An 18,390-nucleotide genomic window follows, 5' to 3' on the forward strand; every position below is an offset into this window, starting at 1 on the left:
AATCTTCCTGTACCATGCAAATCCCTTTATAAGGATTAGGAGATGGTAACAAAGATGATCATATTCCAAGAGGTTCTGGTGTAAGCTGTGTGCTTTGGATGCAGGACTTCATACAGTCTTCACCCAGTGAGTTACAGACATTGTTCTGGATGAACAGGTGCTTTACATTTATTGAGAATCTTACTCCAAGCAATTAAAGGAAATAATAATAATAAAAGATTCAGTTCCAAGGCTTGGCGGCACATTCAGTCTGTTGCTCTCTGAGTAGGCTCAACAATAGCTGAGGGTGTGCAATGGAGCAAAGACTATGCAATCAGTGACCCCTTGCCCCTTCAGTGGGGGAGAATTTCAGGAAAGCACAAAGACGCTGCTGTTCCTGCCTTGCTGCTATCAGCCAAGGACTACTTGCACAACAGTGGCTGTTGGATCTATTTCTGTGATTAGCTGCTTGAATCAGAGGGAAAAGTGTGTTTTCTCACCCTGCATCACTCCAATTTCTTTCCTAGGATCAGATTCTACTCTGGGAGGAGAGGTAGCAGCATCTGGCTTGCCTCGGTTTCTTCTGCACTTTGGGGGCATGCAGTGCTTTTTAACAGCGTTTTGCACTGCTTCCTAGTCAAGGAGCAGTGATGCATCACTTTGTAAGGAAACCAAATTTCATCAGGAGCATTGCTTTACCCCACGAAGCAGCACTTGCAGAATTGCTGTATACTGCTGTGTCCACAAGGAGCAATGCTGAATGGATAATGGAATTTAAAAACAGAGGCTGTGAAGGAGACTGATTCAATAGCTGCAGAAACAACTTTCCTTTTTAAAATCTGTCATTCCGGTCATATCCGAAATCAGTTTCTGTGTTTGGATTTTCTCGCGTCCCTTCGGGTTTGCCTGAAACTGCAAAATCAAGGCAGCTCCAATCTGTCGAGTTAGTACAGCATTTAGAAGTCTTGTTAGCTTTAAAAGGAAGCCAACGCAGGAATTCCATTATGTTTGGAAATATTTCTAATAGCACTACGGCAGATTGGTGCACGTGGAGCTACTGACAGGCAAAAAGCCCTCATTCAGAACAGAACGCAAACTGCAGCTCCTCAGACACCACAGGTTGAGGTGTCCAACCATCTTATTTTTTGTATTTATTTTTCTGCATTTCACCCTGGCTGGCAGTCCTGAAAATCTCTTGCTAAACTTTATTTAAAAGCCAGCTTGCAGTTGCCGTTCCCGCTATTTAAATCTCCCCTCAGGCGGACGCTGCTCGTTGCAGGCGTTTCCCGCCTCGGCCCGCCAGGTGGCGCCTGGCCGCCCTCCTTTCGCGGCGCAGAGGCGCGCGCGCGCGCGCGCTTTTGAAAAATAACGGCCGGCAAAGCTGCAACTTCCTGCTTCCGGAGGGCGCCGCCAGGGTGCGCGCTGCCACGCTCTCACGTTGACGCGCGGGGCGGGGCGTGCTGCCGGCCCGGAAGCGGCGCACGTGGGGCGCGGTGCGGGAATGGGCTCGCGGGTAGAGGAGGCGGCTGGCAACTCTGTGCCCACAGGGCCTGAGCGGGACGACGAGATGGCTGAGCTGTCTGACGGCGAGGAGGCCTGGGAGGAGGAAGAGGAGGAGGAGCGGAGAGCAGGCGAGGAGCTGCGTGCCCGCTGCCTTTTCTGCGATAGGTGAGCGGCCCCCAGGGCCGAGCTTCTCAGGAAAGGGGCAGGTGTGCGGCAGGTGGGGCTCCCAGCCCTCAGGTTGTGTCTCTGGCTCTGCCGTGTTATGCGCTTGTGTCGGAATGCAGCAGTGTAAGCTGCGTGCGTTACAGCTCCCACGTAATGGTGTTTGAGTGCTGTGTACTCAGTAACTGTCTGCTTGCAGGTGGTTCTGCAGCCCCGAAGATGTGTTCTGCCATTGTAACGCGGAGCATCAGTTTAATGTTCGTGATGTGGTCAGAAAACACGGTAGGTGCTGACCCTGACTAATAACTACCTGTGTATTGTTGTCTGTTAAAAACAAGTTGTGAAGATCAGCCTAATGGATTTCATGTTGGTGATAGGATATAGCAATATCTGTATTCATGCTCGTTGTTACCTGCATGTTTTCTTTACTGAGAGAGCTCTTTATCAGGCTGTCTTTGGTTAGTAGCTCTCTGCTGGCTCACTCTGAGTCTCTGCTGTCTGCTTTGTCTCCTCAAGCACTGTGCTGAGATAAGTGTGCATGGCCATGAATAGGGTTGAGCTAGTCACCTGTCTTGCAAGTTGCTATGTGATGTCTGGACTTATCACAGGAGAACCAAAAATCTAATGATGATTTTTTTAAGGTTAATTTCTGCTTAAGACTCCCGTGCATTTAGCCCAAGATGGTGACTAAAGGAAAGAACATACAGGAGGATGCACATGAAGCTAAGGCGTGGTGCTTTGGAAGAGTTAAGTGTTGAACTGCTGAACCTCAAATTCACATCCTACTGCTGGTAGAGGAAAGCCTAGGCAACAGAGGAAAGAGAAAGAGGATTGGAGAAACAGTGTTTTGGGAGTGTATATGAAAAATGGGAGAGAAGAAGGGTTGGGATCTACATGAAGTGTTTAGAAATCTGCGTGTGAAATACTTACACCTGGTCTGCTTTCAGTCTAAAACCCAATAGAAGATATTTTGGGTTTATGTGGCATCCTCTCTGCTCTTGAGGAAAGTACATAATTACAGTAACTTGATCTTTTTGAGTTAGGCTGCAGTTTTAAATTAGTATAAGTGTGTGTTCTTGATTAGTAGGATCAATTTACCTGTTTGTTTGTTTTTAAGCAGAAAGCTGAAAAGTATAACAAGGAGCACAGCAGTCTAAAATATCAGCAAGATGGCCTGGTAGGAGATAAATATGGCTGTTCCAATGTACGTTGCTTGCTAAATGAAGGAAATACTTGCTAGTGAGATGAGTTGGCATGTTTTCTTTTCTTGACATGTGGTAAAAGTATCTGTACTAAAGGTGAGGATTTCATAGTTTGAACCTAAAAAGAGTAGAATTGTAGATGGCATATCTAAGATAGGAAAACTGTACTGGGTGATGATGTACACCCTAAGGGGAAGCTGGCCGACTGAACAAGTAATTACTAATCTTATCACTGTAAAATGTGGATTTTCAGTAACACAAGCTGTCTCTGCTTTTTTTTTTTTTCTTTCCAGGACTTGATTTTTATGGATACATTAAACTAATAAACTTTGTCAGGCTGAAGGTAAGTGTACCATGTAATATTTCTGTAGCTGATGTCTGGAGAATGTGAAATCCAGACACTATGCTTTCAATGTTCTTTTTAAAAATAACTGTATGGAAACTAGGATGACACTTGTAGAAGTAAGAGTTTCGTAGCCATTGATTGGTTTATTTAGGTGTGAGCATTTTAACTATAAAGTTGTTTTAATTTCAAATGTGTTTATTTAACGTGACTTCTGTTGTTTCTATGAGATAAATTTTATACTTGCAAAAAACTGGTGCTGTGTTCTGTGATACTATTTTGTTACTTCGTCTTGGCCTCTGACTTGGAGGTCTGGCTCTAGTATTGGGGTCACCTCACAGTGACAGAAGTTTCTTGGTTAACAAGCGTGCAAAAAAGGCTTTCGTGGGAATGTGAGCCAGGTAGAACTCTGCAGCAGCGCAAGGAAACTTAGGTCTCAGAATGTGGAATTAAGCTTTGCAAAAAAAAAAAGCTGTTGGGAACCTATGGTTTTAAGTTAGGCTTGGCTAGCTTTTGTGTTTGTGTTGACTTGAATATGGGTTCTTTGGTTGTTCTGAGGATGTTTATGTTTATAATGAAGAACATTTTGCACAACTGAAGTTTTTTTAAATGAAATTTTCAAGTCTTTACTTAAATCCTTGGATGGCTATTTAAAGCATAACTAACTATTCACAGTAAATCATTTAAACAAAAAAACTGGTCCAGAATCTGACCTCTCCTTTTCCTAAGGAAAGGAATTAATTCCTATTAATTATGCAAATGGGAGAGAATGTATCGTTTCTGAAATTGATCCCCAAAGCACTGTGCACGTGGAAAGACTTTGCACAATTAGGATCTTGGCTTTACAGATTAGCCCTGTTGTAAGCTGTGAGCCTGACACAGCTGAACACCTGAATAAACTTGATTCTTGGCAGCAGTGCAATCCTAAAGATACCTTTTTGACATCTGTCAGTCTCCTATGCTTTGCTGCTTGTACTGGGTTCCACAATCCTGGGTTTTGCTGCCAGTCTAGCTTCTAGATGTATTTTTGTGTTGTTCTATGGTCACCATGGTTGTAGTGTTAGTATGCTATTTTGGATATGTGCTGTCAGAGCTAGGATGGAAGACAGAACTTAATTTCTTTACAGTTGCTGCTTGTGCTTTGAAACAGTATTTTTCACAGCCCTTGCCATAAAGCTGCTTTGGAAATGTCACATTTATTTTAATGGGTGGAAGAAAAGGCCTTTGCTTTATTGTCTTGAATGGACTTGGATGATTTGTTTTTTCAAAGGAACTTAGCCTACATGCTTTTCTTCTTTCCTTTAGAAACCTATGCCAGCTTATTTGAATTCACTCAGCAGCCCGCTGCCTTGGGATGGAGAGGAATATCTGAAACCAGAGCTGGAAGATGATCTCCTGCTTCAGTTTGGTAAGAGATTGTATTTTAGAATTGAACGTATTGTATCTTGAGGTAAATGTGATGTTTGCATCATGCAAAGTAACCCTTCCTGTACTGAAATTGAGTATGCTTAAGAATGTCCATTTAATAGTTTAAGTCAGGATGTTACATCGTTCTCTGATATTTCTACCACATATTGTCAGTTAGTTTCAATGGCTGGGATTTCTTTAGCCTTGTTTATTATCTGCATTCACTTACATTAAATATGTTCTTAGTTGCCATGTGTAGTAATTAAGCAGATGAAAGGGGTATTACACCTATATTTCAGTGAGGCTTCTATGAGATTTATAAACCTCCTAAACATAGGCGCTTAAAACTGGGTGACTTCAATAAAAAAAATCCACAGTAGAAGAATAGAGCAAGGAATTAGTTGTGTTGAAAATTCCTTCATCTTTTATATGGATTGTCATTGGATAAAGGGAGTGTAAGATGAGAGTTAGGCTTTCTAGTGGTTCTGACAATCTGTTTGCTAGAAATCCTTAGGAATACAGTTTGACTTCAGAACATCCTTTAGCAGCCCACAAACCTCCTACTGGCTTATTTGGCACTTGATTGGGTACCTTTCTTTGACCTGAACTATGAGATATTTAAACTCTACTGGAGCTTTCCCACTTAGTACTGTCTGTTTCTAAACAAGTCCAGCTATTGCTAGCACACGGAGGGATGGCACAGGGTGCTACAGTGCTTGAGCATGTATTTAGTATACGTTTCACTTGTTATAAGCCTGTCCTGTGTGTGCTCTTTATGCAAGTTACAGGATTCTGGGATGTGTGGTTCTTTCAACTGCCTTTGCGGTTTGCTGATGGTTATGGATTATCTGAACATCTCCAAATTGTATTTTAAGTATCTCTTTGTGCTTGAGGAACAGATAGTTGGTCTGCTATCATTAAATGAAATAAACATAATTATGGTTTATTTATTTATTTATTTTTGTTAGCAAAGTCGTTATCCTGACAAGCTGCAGTTGCTTCTTAACACCCCTGGAACCGTGCTAGCATTGTCCTTTGAACCGCTGATAACTTTTTGAAGAAGTCTCAGCTCAGGATGTACTTGTTTTGCGAAGTTTGAGTTCACTTTTAGCATCTTGCTTTTATTGAGTTTCTGCAGTTGGCTCTCTCAAATTCAGCGATGTTTCCTGTAGGCAATAACAGAAATAGCAGTACTGGTTGAGTATTATGTTTATAAGCAGTTTTATGGTTTTTCTTCCTTTTTGTTTCAACAGATACAGAAGACCTATGTGAACCCACAGACATTTTGTGTTCTAATGGCTTAAATGATACCTCTGTGCTCCTTAAACAATTAAAGCATGCAGAAGACAGAGCAAGACTTGCTGAAGCAGCCTTTGCTAGAGCACAAGATGATCTTCAGAAAATGAGGTAAATGCTTTAGCTGAGGTTTTTTTATCTGATGTGTTTTAGACAAGATAGAACAGTTTCTAAGACCAGTAGGATTTGTAAGAAGTAGTAGAGTGTAACAGTGGAATAGAACTCGTATCTTGTGTTGGAAATTTTTGTGTGGTTTAATTTTTCTCTTATCAATGATCAGTGAAATTGTAAAAACTGTGTAAACAAAGCATGGTTAGGAAGGCTGAGTAAACACACAGAATAGAAACATGTACTTTTCTTCAGACCACTCTGTTTTTCACTTTTCCAGTAGTCCTTTAAATATGAATTAAGTGTTGAAGATGTATGCAGTGGAGAAGAGGGAGTCTGAATTACAAGACTTGGAGCATCTCGAGAGATATTTTTGTGCCGATTCAGTTTTCCCCTTCCCCATTTATTTTTAAGTGGAATCCAGTTCCTTCAACAGCTGTACGTCATGCTTTAAATCTTGAGGTCTTCAGAATGCAGGTTAATGATGCATATGCATAAAAACAGGAATTTAAGTTTCTTTAGAGAACACATGAGATTCAATGCTATATGGAAATATCATTTCAAGATGATAACTGCAGTGATAAGGCACTGAAAAACTGGGTTGACTAAACTTAATTCATACTCTCCTTCAAATCCCAACAACTATGGCAAAATAGGCAGTTTTGTTCTAAGAATTTCAGGTCTTCTCTTGCAATTTCTTTTCAGCTCTCTAAGATTCATTCAGCCTTACATATTTTAGGCTTGTTCATCAAGCTACCCCTTGGTATAAGCAGGACCCTTTAACCGCTCTTTTTCACTGTAGGTTTTTCCAATTCAGAAGGGATCAACCAGCAGGAAAAGTAGCCAGTTGTAGATGTGATGGTGCAGCCTGCTTTGAAATTATGGACAGATTAACCAGCTACATTGTAGTAGCCTGCGTGCTGTAGTTTGTAGTGATACTGGTTTGTACTGTTATTCATGACTGTGTACAGGTGTTTTCTTTCAGGTAGACAGCATAGGGCTTCCCTCAGTGCGATTAAAGTAGCTCAGAAGTCAAATGTGAAGTGGAAATTAATTTAAGGGACCTTAAGCTACAGCAGCCTGTTTTTTCTCTTGTCTTTGGTCATTGAAATTGGTTTATGCCAGTATTTAGAAGGCTGGTTCATTGACCCGAGCTTCTGGAATATAAAAGCTAGGTGAAGGAGCTTTCTCGTGCTTTACCTGTCTGCAGAGACTTCTTGGGAGATTATGCAACTGCAGTTTGTCTCAGTGTTTATATTATGCAGATTTTTCTCTCTAGAATTGGGAAAAAATGTTAGGTGTTTTAATGACTGTTTAGGATCAGTCGTGCAACTCCCTGGAAATTGTTGCCTTATGAGTGTGAGAATATGGGAGGGCCTGCTAAATGAGTATAATGTAATATCTGTGGAAATGTTTCTCCAGGCTTGCCAGGCTCTGCAGTCGTTTATGACGAAGTTGGTCCGCCCTAATGCTTCAGCTTTGAAGTTCTTTCTTTAGCTGTCCACTAGTTATTCAGTGATGTGTGCTGAATGATTCTTCAGTACTGCTTGTTTACTGAGTCCTTACCTACGTGACACGGCATGACCTCTGTTGTTGCCCTGTGGATGTTTACCACTGTGGCTCTAGCTTTTGTACTAGACCAGCAAGTGCTGAACAGATGATCCCTATATAAAAGTAGAAATTAACTATGAATTGTGGCTGGCACATAGATAAATACAGTGAGTGTTTCAGTGCTGATGTTTACTGCTTCAAGTGAGAGAGAAATGCTGAAGGGTAATGCGCCAAGTGCTGGATCGTCATGCAGCAGCCTCCAGACGCCAGCAGAGGGAGATTGTGCACATTTGAAGTCTATGCCAGACCCATTGCTGTAGAAACCCCTGGGCAGTCTGGATTCCTTCTCTCTTTCAAGCCCCTGCCCCCACCTCCCGGTCGTGCTCTCATAAGCATGTCTCAAGAGTATATTTCAAATTGATTACAGACAATTTGCACAGGATTTCGTGATGAACGCCGATGTCGGAAGCAGCTCGTCATCCAACACCATTGCAGACCTTCGTGAGGATGAGGATGGCGTTTACTTCAGCTCCTATGGGCATTATGGGATACACGAAGAGATGCTGAAGGTTAGAAAGTGATCTCAACTGCATCTTAGTAGGACTAAAGAGGAGAGATGGAATGAAGTGGGCTGTGTGCCTGTAAATATACTGCAGAGCAGCTGCATTTTTAACCCTTTCTATGCAAAATATTTTTTTCCTTTGGAGATTAGTTGAGTTCCTATTTTCAGTTTTATTCCTTTTGTGTAAGTTCTGTTTACTGTACAGGAAGTACTAGGTACACAGAATCATTCACTACAGATATGTGTTTTGAAATGTTGTGTTTTCCATACCACAACTCTACCTTGGCAGAAGCAGCTTTTCATGTAGGCTTAAAAGAGAAATGAAATAATGTGGTACAGACAATGAATCTTTCTAAGTTTATATTTTCTGAACAATTGGAGTTTGCCTTATTGTAGTATTGTAGAAATATTGTAAACTGAAACGAGGTATTTGTGCACCATCCAACATACTGATAATGGAACACTGAACAGCTGGAAAAATTATGTGCACCTCTCATATAATAAAGATGATAGAAAATAGTCAGAATTGTTCAAAGGGAAACCTGTAATGCCCTTTTAACTTCAAAAAAGAAAATAATGTTATAATTGGCATGCAAACCAACATCCCTTAATGCTTCCTTTCAGAGAAAAAGTCACGATTAAGAGTGTTGTAAGCAGATTTAATGTTCTATGGCATAAATAAAATTCTTTCCTACCTGTATGGATAAAATATGAACTTGTGAAGTACCTTAGTCCTTACAGGTAGTATGTGTATCCTTCTGTGTTGGAGATCAGTTAGTGGCCCCACTGTAGAAACACTCGTGGATCTGTATTAAGAATAGTGTAAGTATGAGGTAGGTTATGAAGGGGAGGGAGTGCTGTGGAGAGACAAAGCACTGCTGCAGAGGTGGAGGGATGTTCTCCAGAATGCATAAGCTAGGGAAATACGATCAAAATCTTGAAGATAAATAACAGAAGTTGGGTTTGGCAGTCAGTTATATTAAAAATTAAGAAAAGTGTTTGAGATGTCACGGGAATGGATGGGGAAGCCTTTGCTACTGAAGTTCTTAGTAATTCTGCATCTCTGCAGAAGATCCATTTTTAGAAAATCATATTCTGTTGATTTCAGGGAGTGTTTGTCAGGATGCCTTTCAGAATTCTGACTTCTTTTCTAAACAGGAAAAGGTTGATTTTCACCATGTATAAATTGAATGTTTTGCTGTGTGCCTGATGTTTACTTAGGTTTTGGTGCATAAACCTTATTTAAATTGGCCGGTAACTCGCTACGTTTGAAGGAAGGAGGCTGCATTTTGTCTGACAACACTCTGTTTTGAAACCTTTTTTCTTTATTCTTAGTAGTGACAGCACAAAGTTTGTATGTTTCTTTTACAGCACTTATTTCAAATACAGGAAAGATAACTGCTGCTTTTCAGCAGTGAAATGCCCAGTCACTTCCCTGTTCCTTTTATTTTTTTTTTTTATTGAGAATGTCTTGTATAGTAATCTGAGTGAAATTTCTTTCCACTTTATTTAAAAAAAAAAAAAAAAAAAAAGTGTGACATGGCAATGGGGAGTGAAAGTAATTCGTAAGTAGAGAGACCTGAAAGTGAATGACTGTGGCTTACTCAAGCCAGTAATGCATATAGGAGACACAGGATCTTGCATTGTATTGATTAAGCTGGGGCAGTGCTGAGGCAGTGTCAGTGGGCAGGATGTAAAGCTGAAAGCTTTGCAGCTGACTGCATTATTGATTGATGTTGAACCTTTTTTTTTTTTTTTTCATTCTATTTTGGTTGTTTCAGCAAATAGTGTGATAGGAGTGAACTAGTAAAAATAGTTATTGTTGAAATATTTTTTCTCAATGTAATATTATAGTAATAAAGTATAATTTTAAAGGATTCACTTTTTTATTCATAGTTGTGTACTTTTAAAGTACAATTTTCTACACTGTTTGGGCTGTATTTGAGATGATGCTTTTTAACCTTATCTGGATTCTAGGGTTTTCAAGACTGAGTATAGCTTAGTTTGTCTAAATAATTCTTATGAATATACCTTTTGTTCTCACCCCAATCTTTTTTTTCCCTAATAAAACACTTCTCACTAGACAAAATTTATTTAATTTAAATATTTTTTCTAAACATTTTCTGCCATAGTAGAAGAATGTGATCTTGATTATTTTTCTACTTTAGTATTATTTCTAGGCCAAATGTCTTAGATAAAGATCACTTTTGTAAGGCTTTCATTTGCATTGTTCTAACATCTGACTTACAACAGCAATTCCAAAACTGACTCCTAGCTGTAAATTTGTGTACTGGCTGATGCACATTAAATGAATTAATATATCACCATTCTGGCAGATTGAGCTACGCCATCAGCTTTCATGCACTAAGATACTATAAATGCTTGGTTAGATGCTCGGTAGGAACTTTAAAGCATTCAAAAATCAAATATAGAAGGTCAGTATGGTGTAAGTTGTCTTTTTTGTATGTTTGTTTTTGCTATTTTTTTTCCTGCACCTGTAGAGGTTCAGCTGACTTGGTTTGCTTAGGCAATAAATTTTAAAGGGTTGCAGTACAGAACTTCATTGTTGCAGAATCCTTATAGGTGTAGTAGCAACAAAACATCTGTAGGTCAGGTTAAAAGCCGGTTGCTCAGCATGTTTGAACTGTATCTTGTATACAAATAAGCCAAGTAAACATTGTGTGGGTTTTTTTTATATCATAGGATAAAGTGCGTACAGAAAGCTATCGTGACTTCATCTATCAAAATCCACATATCTTCAAGGACAAGGTGCGTAAAACAGTTCAGAAAATTCAGTAATTTGTTTTTTTTTTTTTTTTTTTTTGTTTCTGTTCCTTGAAGTGGTAGAAATGGTACAGACCAGCTGCTTTGTGGCTTTGGAAATGGAGTATTGCACTGACAAGGTTTGATTTAATAGACTCAGCTTTTATTAGTTGATAGAATGTTATTCAGCTGCTGGAGGGTGGATAGTGCTGATAACAGAAGTGTTGATTGCTGTTGTCATTGTTGTGTGTGCTGTGTCAGGATGTTCATTAATTATGTTGGTGGGGTTAGGCTGAGCCTTTCTTGTCTAGTATATTAAGCAGAATCCATCTTAGAGGGGCTCAAACAGAATTTAACTGAATTTCAATCTGTGCCTGATTTCAGTAAAGACATCCTAGGAGCACTGAGTAATTAAAACTGGGGAAGAATTCACACGCAACTGACTTGTTGAATTGTTGCTTAATGCATCCAGGCTAGGTTATTACAAAGGGACTTGAAATCAGCAGCTGGTATTTCACTTGCAATGAGGAAAAAAGAGACCTGTCTTTATGATCCTACTGTGGTTATGACCCCAGTGCAGTTGTAACCTGCTTGTCTTCTGTATTTTGCTTGGCTGTTTCTGATGAGTTTGATGTCTTCTGAGTTATGCTATGCAGGCTTCTGTTCTGGAGTAGCTTTCATCCACTTACTACTTACTGGCAAGTTCATGGAATCTTCCATAAACTTCCAATTTTTATTTGAATTTTGATTGATACTTTGTTAATCAGTGAGACTTGAGAATAGCTGTGGAGGAAATGAAGGTGTGCCCATCTAATAGCTGCTCTTTATATTTCTTACATCAGATTTCTTTTAGCAACTTTTGCTTCAGCTCATGTCATAAGCCTGTTTTTACTAAACACAGCTAAGGTTTTCATTGCAGTGACAGCGAGCAAAAGTGTCTTTAAAACATGGTGCTGACAGTTTGTCAAAAGTTGTGAATGATCAGATAGCTTGATGGCTCGTCCTACAGGGCAGAAAGATTCAGTAAAGAAGCAAAACTTTCCTGTGTGCAGTTCAGTTTCGCAGATGAACCTTGAATTGATAACTGGATTTTCACAGAGGGCAGCTGATCTCTGAGTTCCCAATTAGCTGGTATCCAGATGACCTGTGGGTTGCAGATTTCTGCTTGAGGAAGTGTTCGCATGCTTTGTTTAACTTGGGTGTCATATGATGCTCTCAAAATCATATTGAAGAGTGAAACTTCCGTCTTGAGAAAATAAGCAGATTCCTCTTAAAAGTTTGTTTACAATTACTAAGAAAATGAATAAAAGGAATAGTCTGACGCTGTTTCCAAGATTCTTGTAGTATCTATAGAAATCATATGACATTTCCCTTTAGGAGATGTGTGGTGATGCTTTTTTGTTGTTCATGAAAAGATAGCTGTGAGAGTAGTTTATTAAGAGAGCTTATCTAAACTTTTAATTACTAATCTGAAGTGTCCCTTAGAAGTGCATGAAATCAGCATATCTATGTCATCAATGCTGTATTGAGGAGAAAAAAGGAGGTTTTTAAAACATCCCTTCTACTAAGAATTCATAAATGGAATTAATTTAATTGACCAAATTAGCTAAAAGCCTGTTTTTATGAATTTGAAGTACTTTTTTTTTTTTTTTTTTTCCCTATTATGAAAACAAGAATATCAGTTTGGGTTCAGCTGCAGAGAAAAACGTGATAACTGCGGTGTGTTATGGTATAGTCAGATCACTAGTCCAGCTGTTCCAGATCCCTGGTGAGAGGCCATATGTGATCACTGCAAGAATGTGTTGGCTGCAGATCCTTGTCCTTAGGCTAATTGGTGATCATTCTGCTCGCCTTTCCCTTGCTCATATGTGTTCCAGCTTGTGTGTATTCTCTCCCTTGCCTTTTTCTCCATCCCTGTCCCCTGCCTAAGTCTAGATGAGTTCCATCTGGGTTTTTAAGTGACCAGGGCAGCTGTCCAAATGTTGTCCATTTTGATTTTTTTCCCATTTGTGGTGATTGCTCTCTTTCATACAACTGCATGTCAAGAGCAGTCTTTTGCAGAGGTTTGTTTTTGGCTCTGACTTCTAGCTATCATGGCTCAGCAGTTCTGTTAACTACCATGGTCAAGTGCTAGAACAGATGATTCTGGGGGCATGAGATTTCAACAGCTTCAGGAACATTCTATTCACTTCCTATTCCTGTCTCCAGAAGATTTCAGCCTAGGCACTTCTGTAGCCTTTGCTACTCCTGTGTAACGTGTCGCAGATGGGTCACAGCACAGACTCCCTTTGGAAGAAAGCTGCAGACTTTAAGTAGAACAACTATATCTCCAACTTTTGTTTCAGAGGTACTGCTGGGATGCCAGTGTTTTCTAGGCTGATTCCAGATAGTAAGTTTGTTCATGAAGGCAGGTGGCATTTGCTTCATCAGTTGCTGCTTCCCTGTGCACCGCAACAGAAGTCACGCTTTGTTGCTAAGTATAAAAGGGTATTTTAATTCTTGCTGGCTTCAGTGTTGTTGTCTGTATTCATCCTCAAAGTTGTATAATATACAGTGCAAACGTGCCTGTTGTGCAGAACATTCATGAGCTTAAATTCTGAAAACTTGTAGCATGAAATTTAAAAGGGCTTATGTAAGTTTTTTGTTGTGCCAAGCAGTCTTAATTGTTTGTTCGTAAGAGTGCATTATTGCCTTGAAATATTTTGTAAAAAGGGGTTGTAATTCTCAAGTGTGACATTGATTACTAAGTGATATGATACCTCCTTAATGAATTAATGCCATGTCTTGAAGAACTCATGTCATGAAAGCTATGAAGACCATTTTACAACAGTGGAATCTGTGCTAAGGGGAGCTAGTGAAATAAATTGGTACTCCCTTCTAATGGATGATTCTTTTGATTACTGTTACTAGTAGTTTCAGAAGGTATGGCACACTGGTGTTATCAGTGAGTAGGCGTTTTCTTTCTTTTTGTATTCTCTTTTTGAAGCATATGTACCTCTTAACTATCGCATTGAGGTTTTTGTACTTGAAGGGAAGAATGAAACACACAAACATGTAATTATGATTTAAAATCAGAAATCTTAAGATGTAAGATAGGAACAGTTGTGTGAATTTACTTTGGATTAAAAAGGATAAAGCCAATGAAGAAGATAAATATTGATATAGTAAGAATGTTGAGAGAATGCATTCTTAGTGTTGAACAGTCTGTGGTTGAGACATTTCTTTTCTTACACAAAGATATGAATTTTCAGTGACTTCAGATGTTCTTTATGTTGAGCAATGTAGATATTTTAGAATTTGTAAATGTTTTTTACACTTGTTGAAATTACTTAACAGATCTACTTAAAGAAAATATAAAGGCTTTTGGCTTTGTGAGTATTTATGTATACGTTATCTTCTTGTGCTATAGTTGGAATTAAACTACTGGAAAGAATAAAAATTTTTCAGTAGGCTTCAGGAGAAACTGCAAAGTTAGAATGTGCTAAATTCAGTTATTAGGATGATTCACTAATATTACAATTTTTAAGCTCTGATTTCTTCTTTCTCCTATTTATATAACTTTTTAGTTGTTTCCTAAGTAGTTACTTGGGATGAAAATGATCTCAGCAGTAGTGGGAGCTGGTCTGCTTTATTGCCCAACTGTAAAAGGCAGAGGATCCTATAGGAGATCTGAAGTTACAATTGTGATTTGACTTGGATATCTGAATGTAATAGGAAGATCTGATGCTACTTTTCTTTTTTTCTTCCATTAGAATTTGTAGAAGGGTGTGTAGAAAAATCAGAGCAAAGGAAATAAATGGAAGCAAAAATATGTTGCTTACTCATTTCAGGTTGTTTTGGATGTTGGCTGCGGAACTGGAATACTCTCCATGTTTGCTGCCAAAGCAGGTGCAAAGAAAGTGATTGGAGTAGACCAATCTGAAATCATTTATCAAGCCATGGACATCATTAGGTAGGAAAGCTGTGGAAAAAGCGTATGGTAAATATTGCTGTAAAAAGTTATTAAAATATTTTTCCTAATTAATGATCACGTATCACTTGGTTTGTCTTTTACTGAAGTCCTTCTTTGATCTGAAGATTAAAACAGGCTTTAATTTCTGTAAGCTAATTTTGTGGATTACAGAAAATTGAAAGCTTCACTTTACTGTGTCCATTTAAATACAAATATATATATTTAGATCTTCCTGTTGGAACTGTTGTGGATTTGAAGGAAAAAAAAAAAAAAAAGAAAAAAAAGAAAAAAGCTTGTTATGGAATCATAGACTCACCAGGGTTGGAAAACACCTCCAAGGTGATCCAGTGCAACTGTCCACCTACCACCAGTATTTCCCCACTAAACCATGCCCCTTAGTGCAGCATGTAATTGTTCTTGAACACCTCCAGGTGACTCCACCACCTCCCAGTGCAACCTGTTATGTATTGGCTATTTTCACCAGTTTTAACACCAACAGAGACGTGAAAATTTGTGGTTATGTGGTATCAACCTTTCTCTAGTAAGATTTTCTATGTTACTATATTTAAGAGCCTCACTCTTTGTGGAGAGTAATAAAAGTCTACTATCTCATTTTATTTAGTTGGAAACATAGTGCTCTTTTTTATTTTTATTTTTTTTTGCACTAATTGGTGATTACCATTGTACTCTGTTTTCTATAGTTTGAGGGGGAAAAAAATCCATTTCAATAGCACTATACAGCATGCTATTTGTGAGGTTGCTAAGAAAAGATGTTTCAGTGAAAACAACAAATACAATGTGTACCATGTAAACTGTCACAGAATTGTGTAGAGTGGAAGGGACCCCTGAAGGACATCTGGTCTCCATTCAGTTCGGGTTCTGCTGCAGCAGGTGGTTCAGACATTGTTTGGTCAAGTTCTGGACATTGCCACTTCTGTCTGAACTCCTGGCAAATGTCTTATTTGACTAGCCTCACTCTTATTTTTTTAAATATCAAATTGAAATTTCTGTGGTTGCAGCTTTTGTCCACTGCCTCTCATCCAGTCCTTGTGATATTAGAGGCTTGCTTTGTCATCTCTTCAACCTCATGTTAGGTAGGGGCAGGCAGTGGGTATTCACCTTTTATCCTTTCCTTCTTAAAGCAAAGGAAACCCACTTCTCAGTCTCTCCCTGAGTGTTATGTGCTCCAGCCCCTGGTTATCCTGGTGAATCCCATATGTCACTGTCTTGTACTGCAGGTCTCCCATCTGGATGCTGCACTCCAGGTGTATTTTCACAAGTGTCAAATAGTAGGAAATGTTTGTTCCTTGAGTTGCTGCTCCCATCTTCTGTATATGACGCAGCTGGTTATTATTTCTACAGGGGCGTGCTGGTTGCTCATGTTCAACTTGCTCACCAGCACCCCTTGTTAGAACAGAGTGGAGAAAAGCAACCAGAGTTGATTTCTAACCCTCAAGAACCAATCTGTCTTGTTTTGTGGGATTATTCCAGCTGAGGTGGTCTTTGTCTTTGCGAAGCTGAGGTTCCTATCAGCTCGTTTCTACAGTCTCTCCCTTCTAATTTATCATCTGCTTTCCTCAGTTGAGATCCATCCAGAAATTTTAGAAGGGTGTATTCTGTCCCGTCGTCTAGGTTGCTCGATTGGTATCAGATCTAGCACTGAATCCTGAGGGACACCTCTGATACCTGGCTGTCAGACTTTGTATTACTTTTCTCAACTCTTTCAGATCTCATGGTTAGGAAGGCTTTCCTCTCATGTAATAGTTTATTTATCTATTCAATGTTTCACTAATTTACCTTTATTGGGATAATATTGGAGGCTTGTGAGTTTGTGTAAAAATAAAAGAATGGTGCCTGAGTGCTTAAGGACTTTCGAACTTGAAGCATGGGAAATGTAGGCTAAAATATGTACTGTTGATAACTGAGGTTAATAATGCTTTTTTTATTCAAAGCATCTGTGAAATAAAAAGCAAAAATAGCTGCTGAGGAATTTGGGGATCACAGTTCATGGGATTTTAATGATACAGTAATATTGTTCTTGAGGTGTAATTCTGGGGGCACAACATGTCACACTTGGATGCTGTAACGTTTTTCTGTTAAATAAATACCAGGTTAAGAAAAGTGCAATATTAAGTATTAGTTGCAACGTGGAGTGCATAAATAGTGTCCAAGTTGTTTTTCCTACAGTCTGAAAACTTCTTTGTATGTTACAATTGAAATTAAATATGTAATTAAAAATACTGAGGAAGAGTACTGGTTTATAGTGTCCTTGTGCAGTGTCATTTACGATGTTATCTTTATGTCCTTTTTGCTCTTAAAATATTGATACAAGTGATAGCCCTTTTAATTTCAGTTTTTATTTTTCCCTCTGAACTTCTGTTTTGACTCCTGTTTACAAAACTAAGTATGATATTAGTGGTGAACTGCTATTCTTCTAAGGGAAGGCTGTCGCATGTGCAGAATTTAATTGATGCTTCTTACAGCCCACGTGTTCAAGCAGCCCTTTGACCCTTTCCCTCCTTTTTTTCTGATCTTTCTCCTATTGTCTTCTAGATGGAATTTTTAATGTGATTACTGATTTGCATTGAGAGTCAGATGGTGTGAGAGAGTGAGATGTCAGGCTGTGGGGGGAAGGGGCAGGGATGGGAACTACAGTGGATAGATAAATTTCTTTGGGAGTACTTTTTTCCTCTCTGTAACATTAGCTATAGGTATGTAGCAATTTAACTGTCATGGAGTTTTTTGTTTCAAAAATACCTTCCTTATACGGAATGTTTGTGTCATTACTTGTGTGTGAGGTAATACTGATTGATAATTAAACAATGCAGATAATTTTGGCAAAAATCACAGCGAGGACAAGGCCTTCATCATGGAGTAACTGTTATATTGTTCTAAATGGGAATGTTCTCAGTGGCTTTGCTGCTGGCTTCCTCAAATGACAAAAGAAAGCAAAACAGCACAGTTGTGCAGAAGAGCTTTGTACAAAGCTAACTTCGATTTCTGTCCTAGTGTGATGAGTAGCCTCTAATCACTGCAGACTTACACTACAAGGGTCAAAGAAGGATAATTAGAAACAAGCAACTCTAAATAAAAAGGAGTATAATTATAAATTGGCTTCTTTCTGTTCTGGCTTCTGAAGTCTGCACGCTTGCATGCACAAGAAGTTGGAGGTACACAGTTGTACTGTCTGCCACCTTTGCCTGATGCTTAATGTCCTGAAATTTTTTGGCATTCTGGTAATACACCCTCTGAAGTATAACTAACAAGAATAATATTGCCTCTTAGCCTTTTTTGGGGGGAGGAGGGAAAAACGGCTCAGTAGAGACATCAGTATATCTCTCTTGACAGCATCTAATGGAAATATAAACTAACTGGCTTATGTTATGACTTGCAGATTAAATAAACTTGAAAATATCATTACGTTAATCAAAGGAAGAATTGAAGAAGTAGATCTGCCTTTGGAGAAAGTGGATGTAATTATATCTGAATGGATGGTAAGGCATATGAATGTTCTTTTCAAAGCATTGCTGTTCTTAGGAAAAAAAAATGCATTGTTTCGTTA

At 38.9% G+C, this 18,390-nt stretch overlaps 1 protein-coding gene across 1 annotated transcript in view; it reads left to right on the forward strand.

Annotated features, from left to right (window-relative positions):
* Positions 1–1,480: 1,480 nt before the first annotated feature.
* The window catches only part of PRMT3 (protein arginine methyltransferase 3), a gene marked incomplete at both ends in the record, with an annotated part of 48,512 nt that continues 31,602 nt past the window's right edge, over positions 1,481–18,390 (forward strand). Inside the window, 9 exons of the mRNA XM_079537895.1 lie at positions 1,481–1,647; positions 1,844–1,926; positions 3,140–3,189; positions 4,495–4,597; positions 5,850–6,003; positions 7,979–8,120; positions 10,817–10,882; positions 14,707–14,828; positions 18,223–18,322. Coding sequence (XP_079394021.1) covers positions 1,481–1,647; positions 1,844–1,926; positions 3,140–3,189; positions 4,495–4,597; positions 5,850–6,003; positions 7,979–8,120; positions 10,817–10,882; positions 14,707–14,828; positions 18,223–18,322 — 987 coding nt within the window. The remainder of the gene's footprint in view (positions 1,648–1,843; positions 1,927–3,139; positions 3,190–4,494; positions 4,598–5,849; positions 6,004–7,978; positions 8,121–10,816; positions 10,883–14,706; positions 14,829–18,222; positions 18,323–18,390) is intronic.

The sequence above is a fragment of the Tetrao urogallus genome, assembly GCF_951394365.1.
Source record: "Tetrao urogallus genome assembly, chromosome: 6".
NCBI lineage: Eukaryota > Metazoa > Chordata > Aves > Galliformes > Phasianidae > Tetrao > Tetrao urogallus.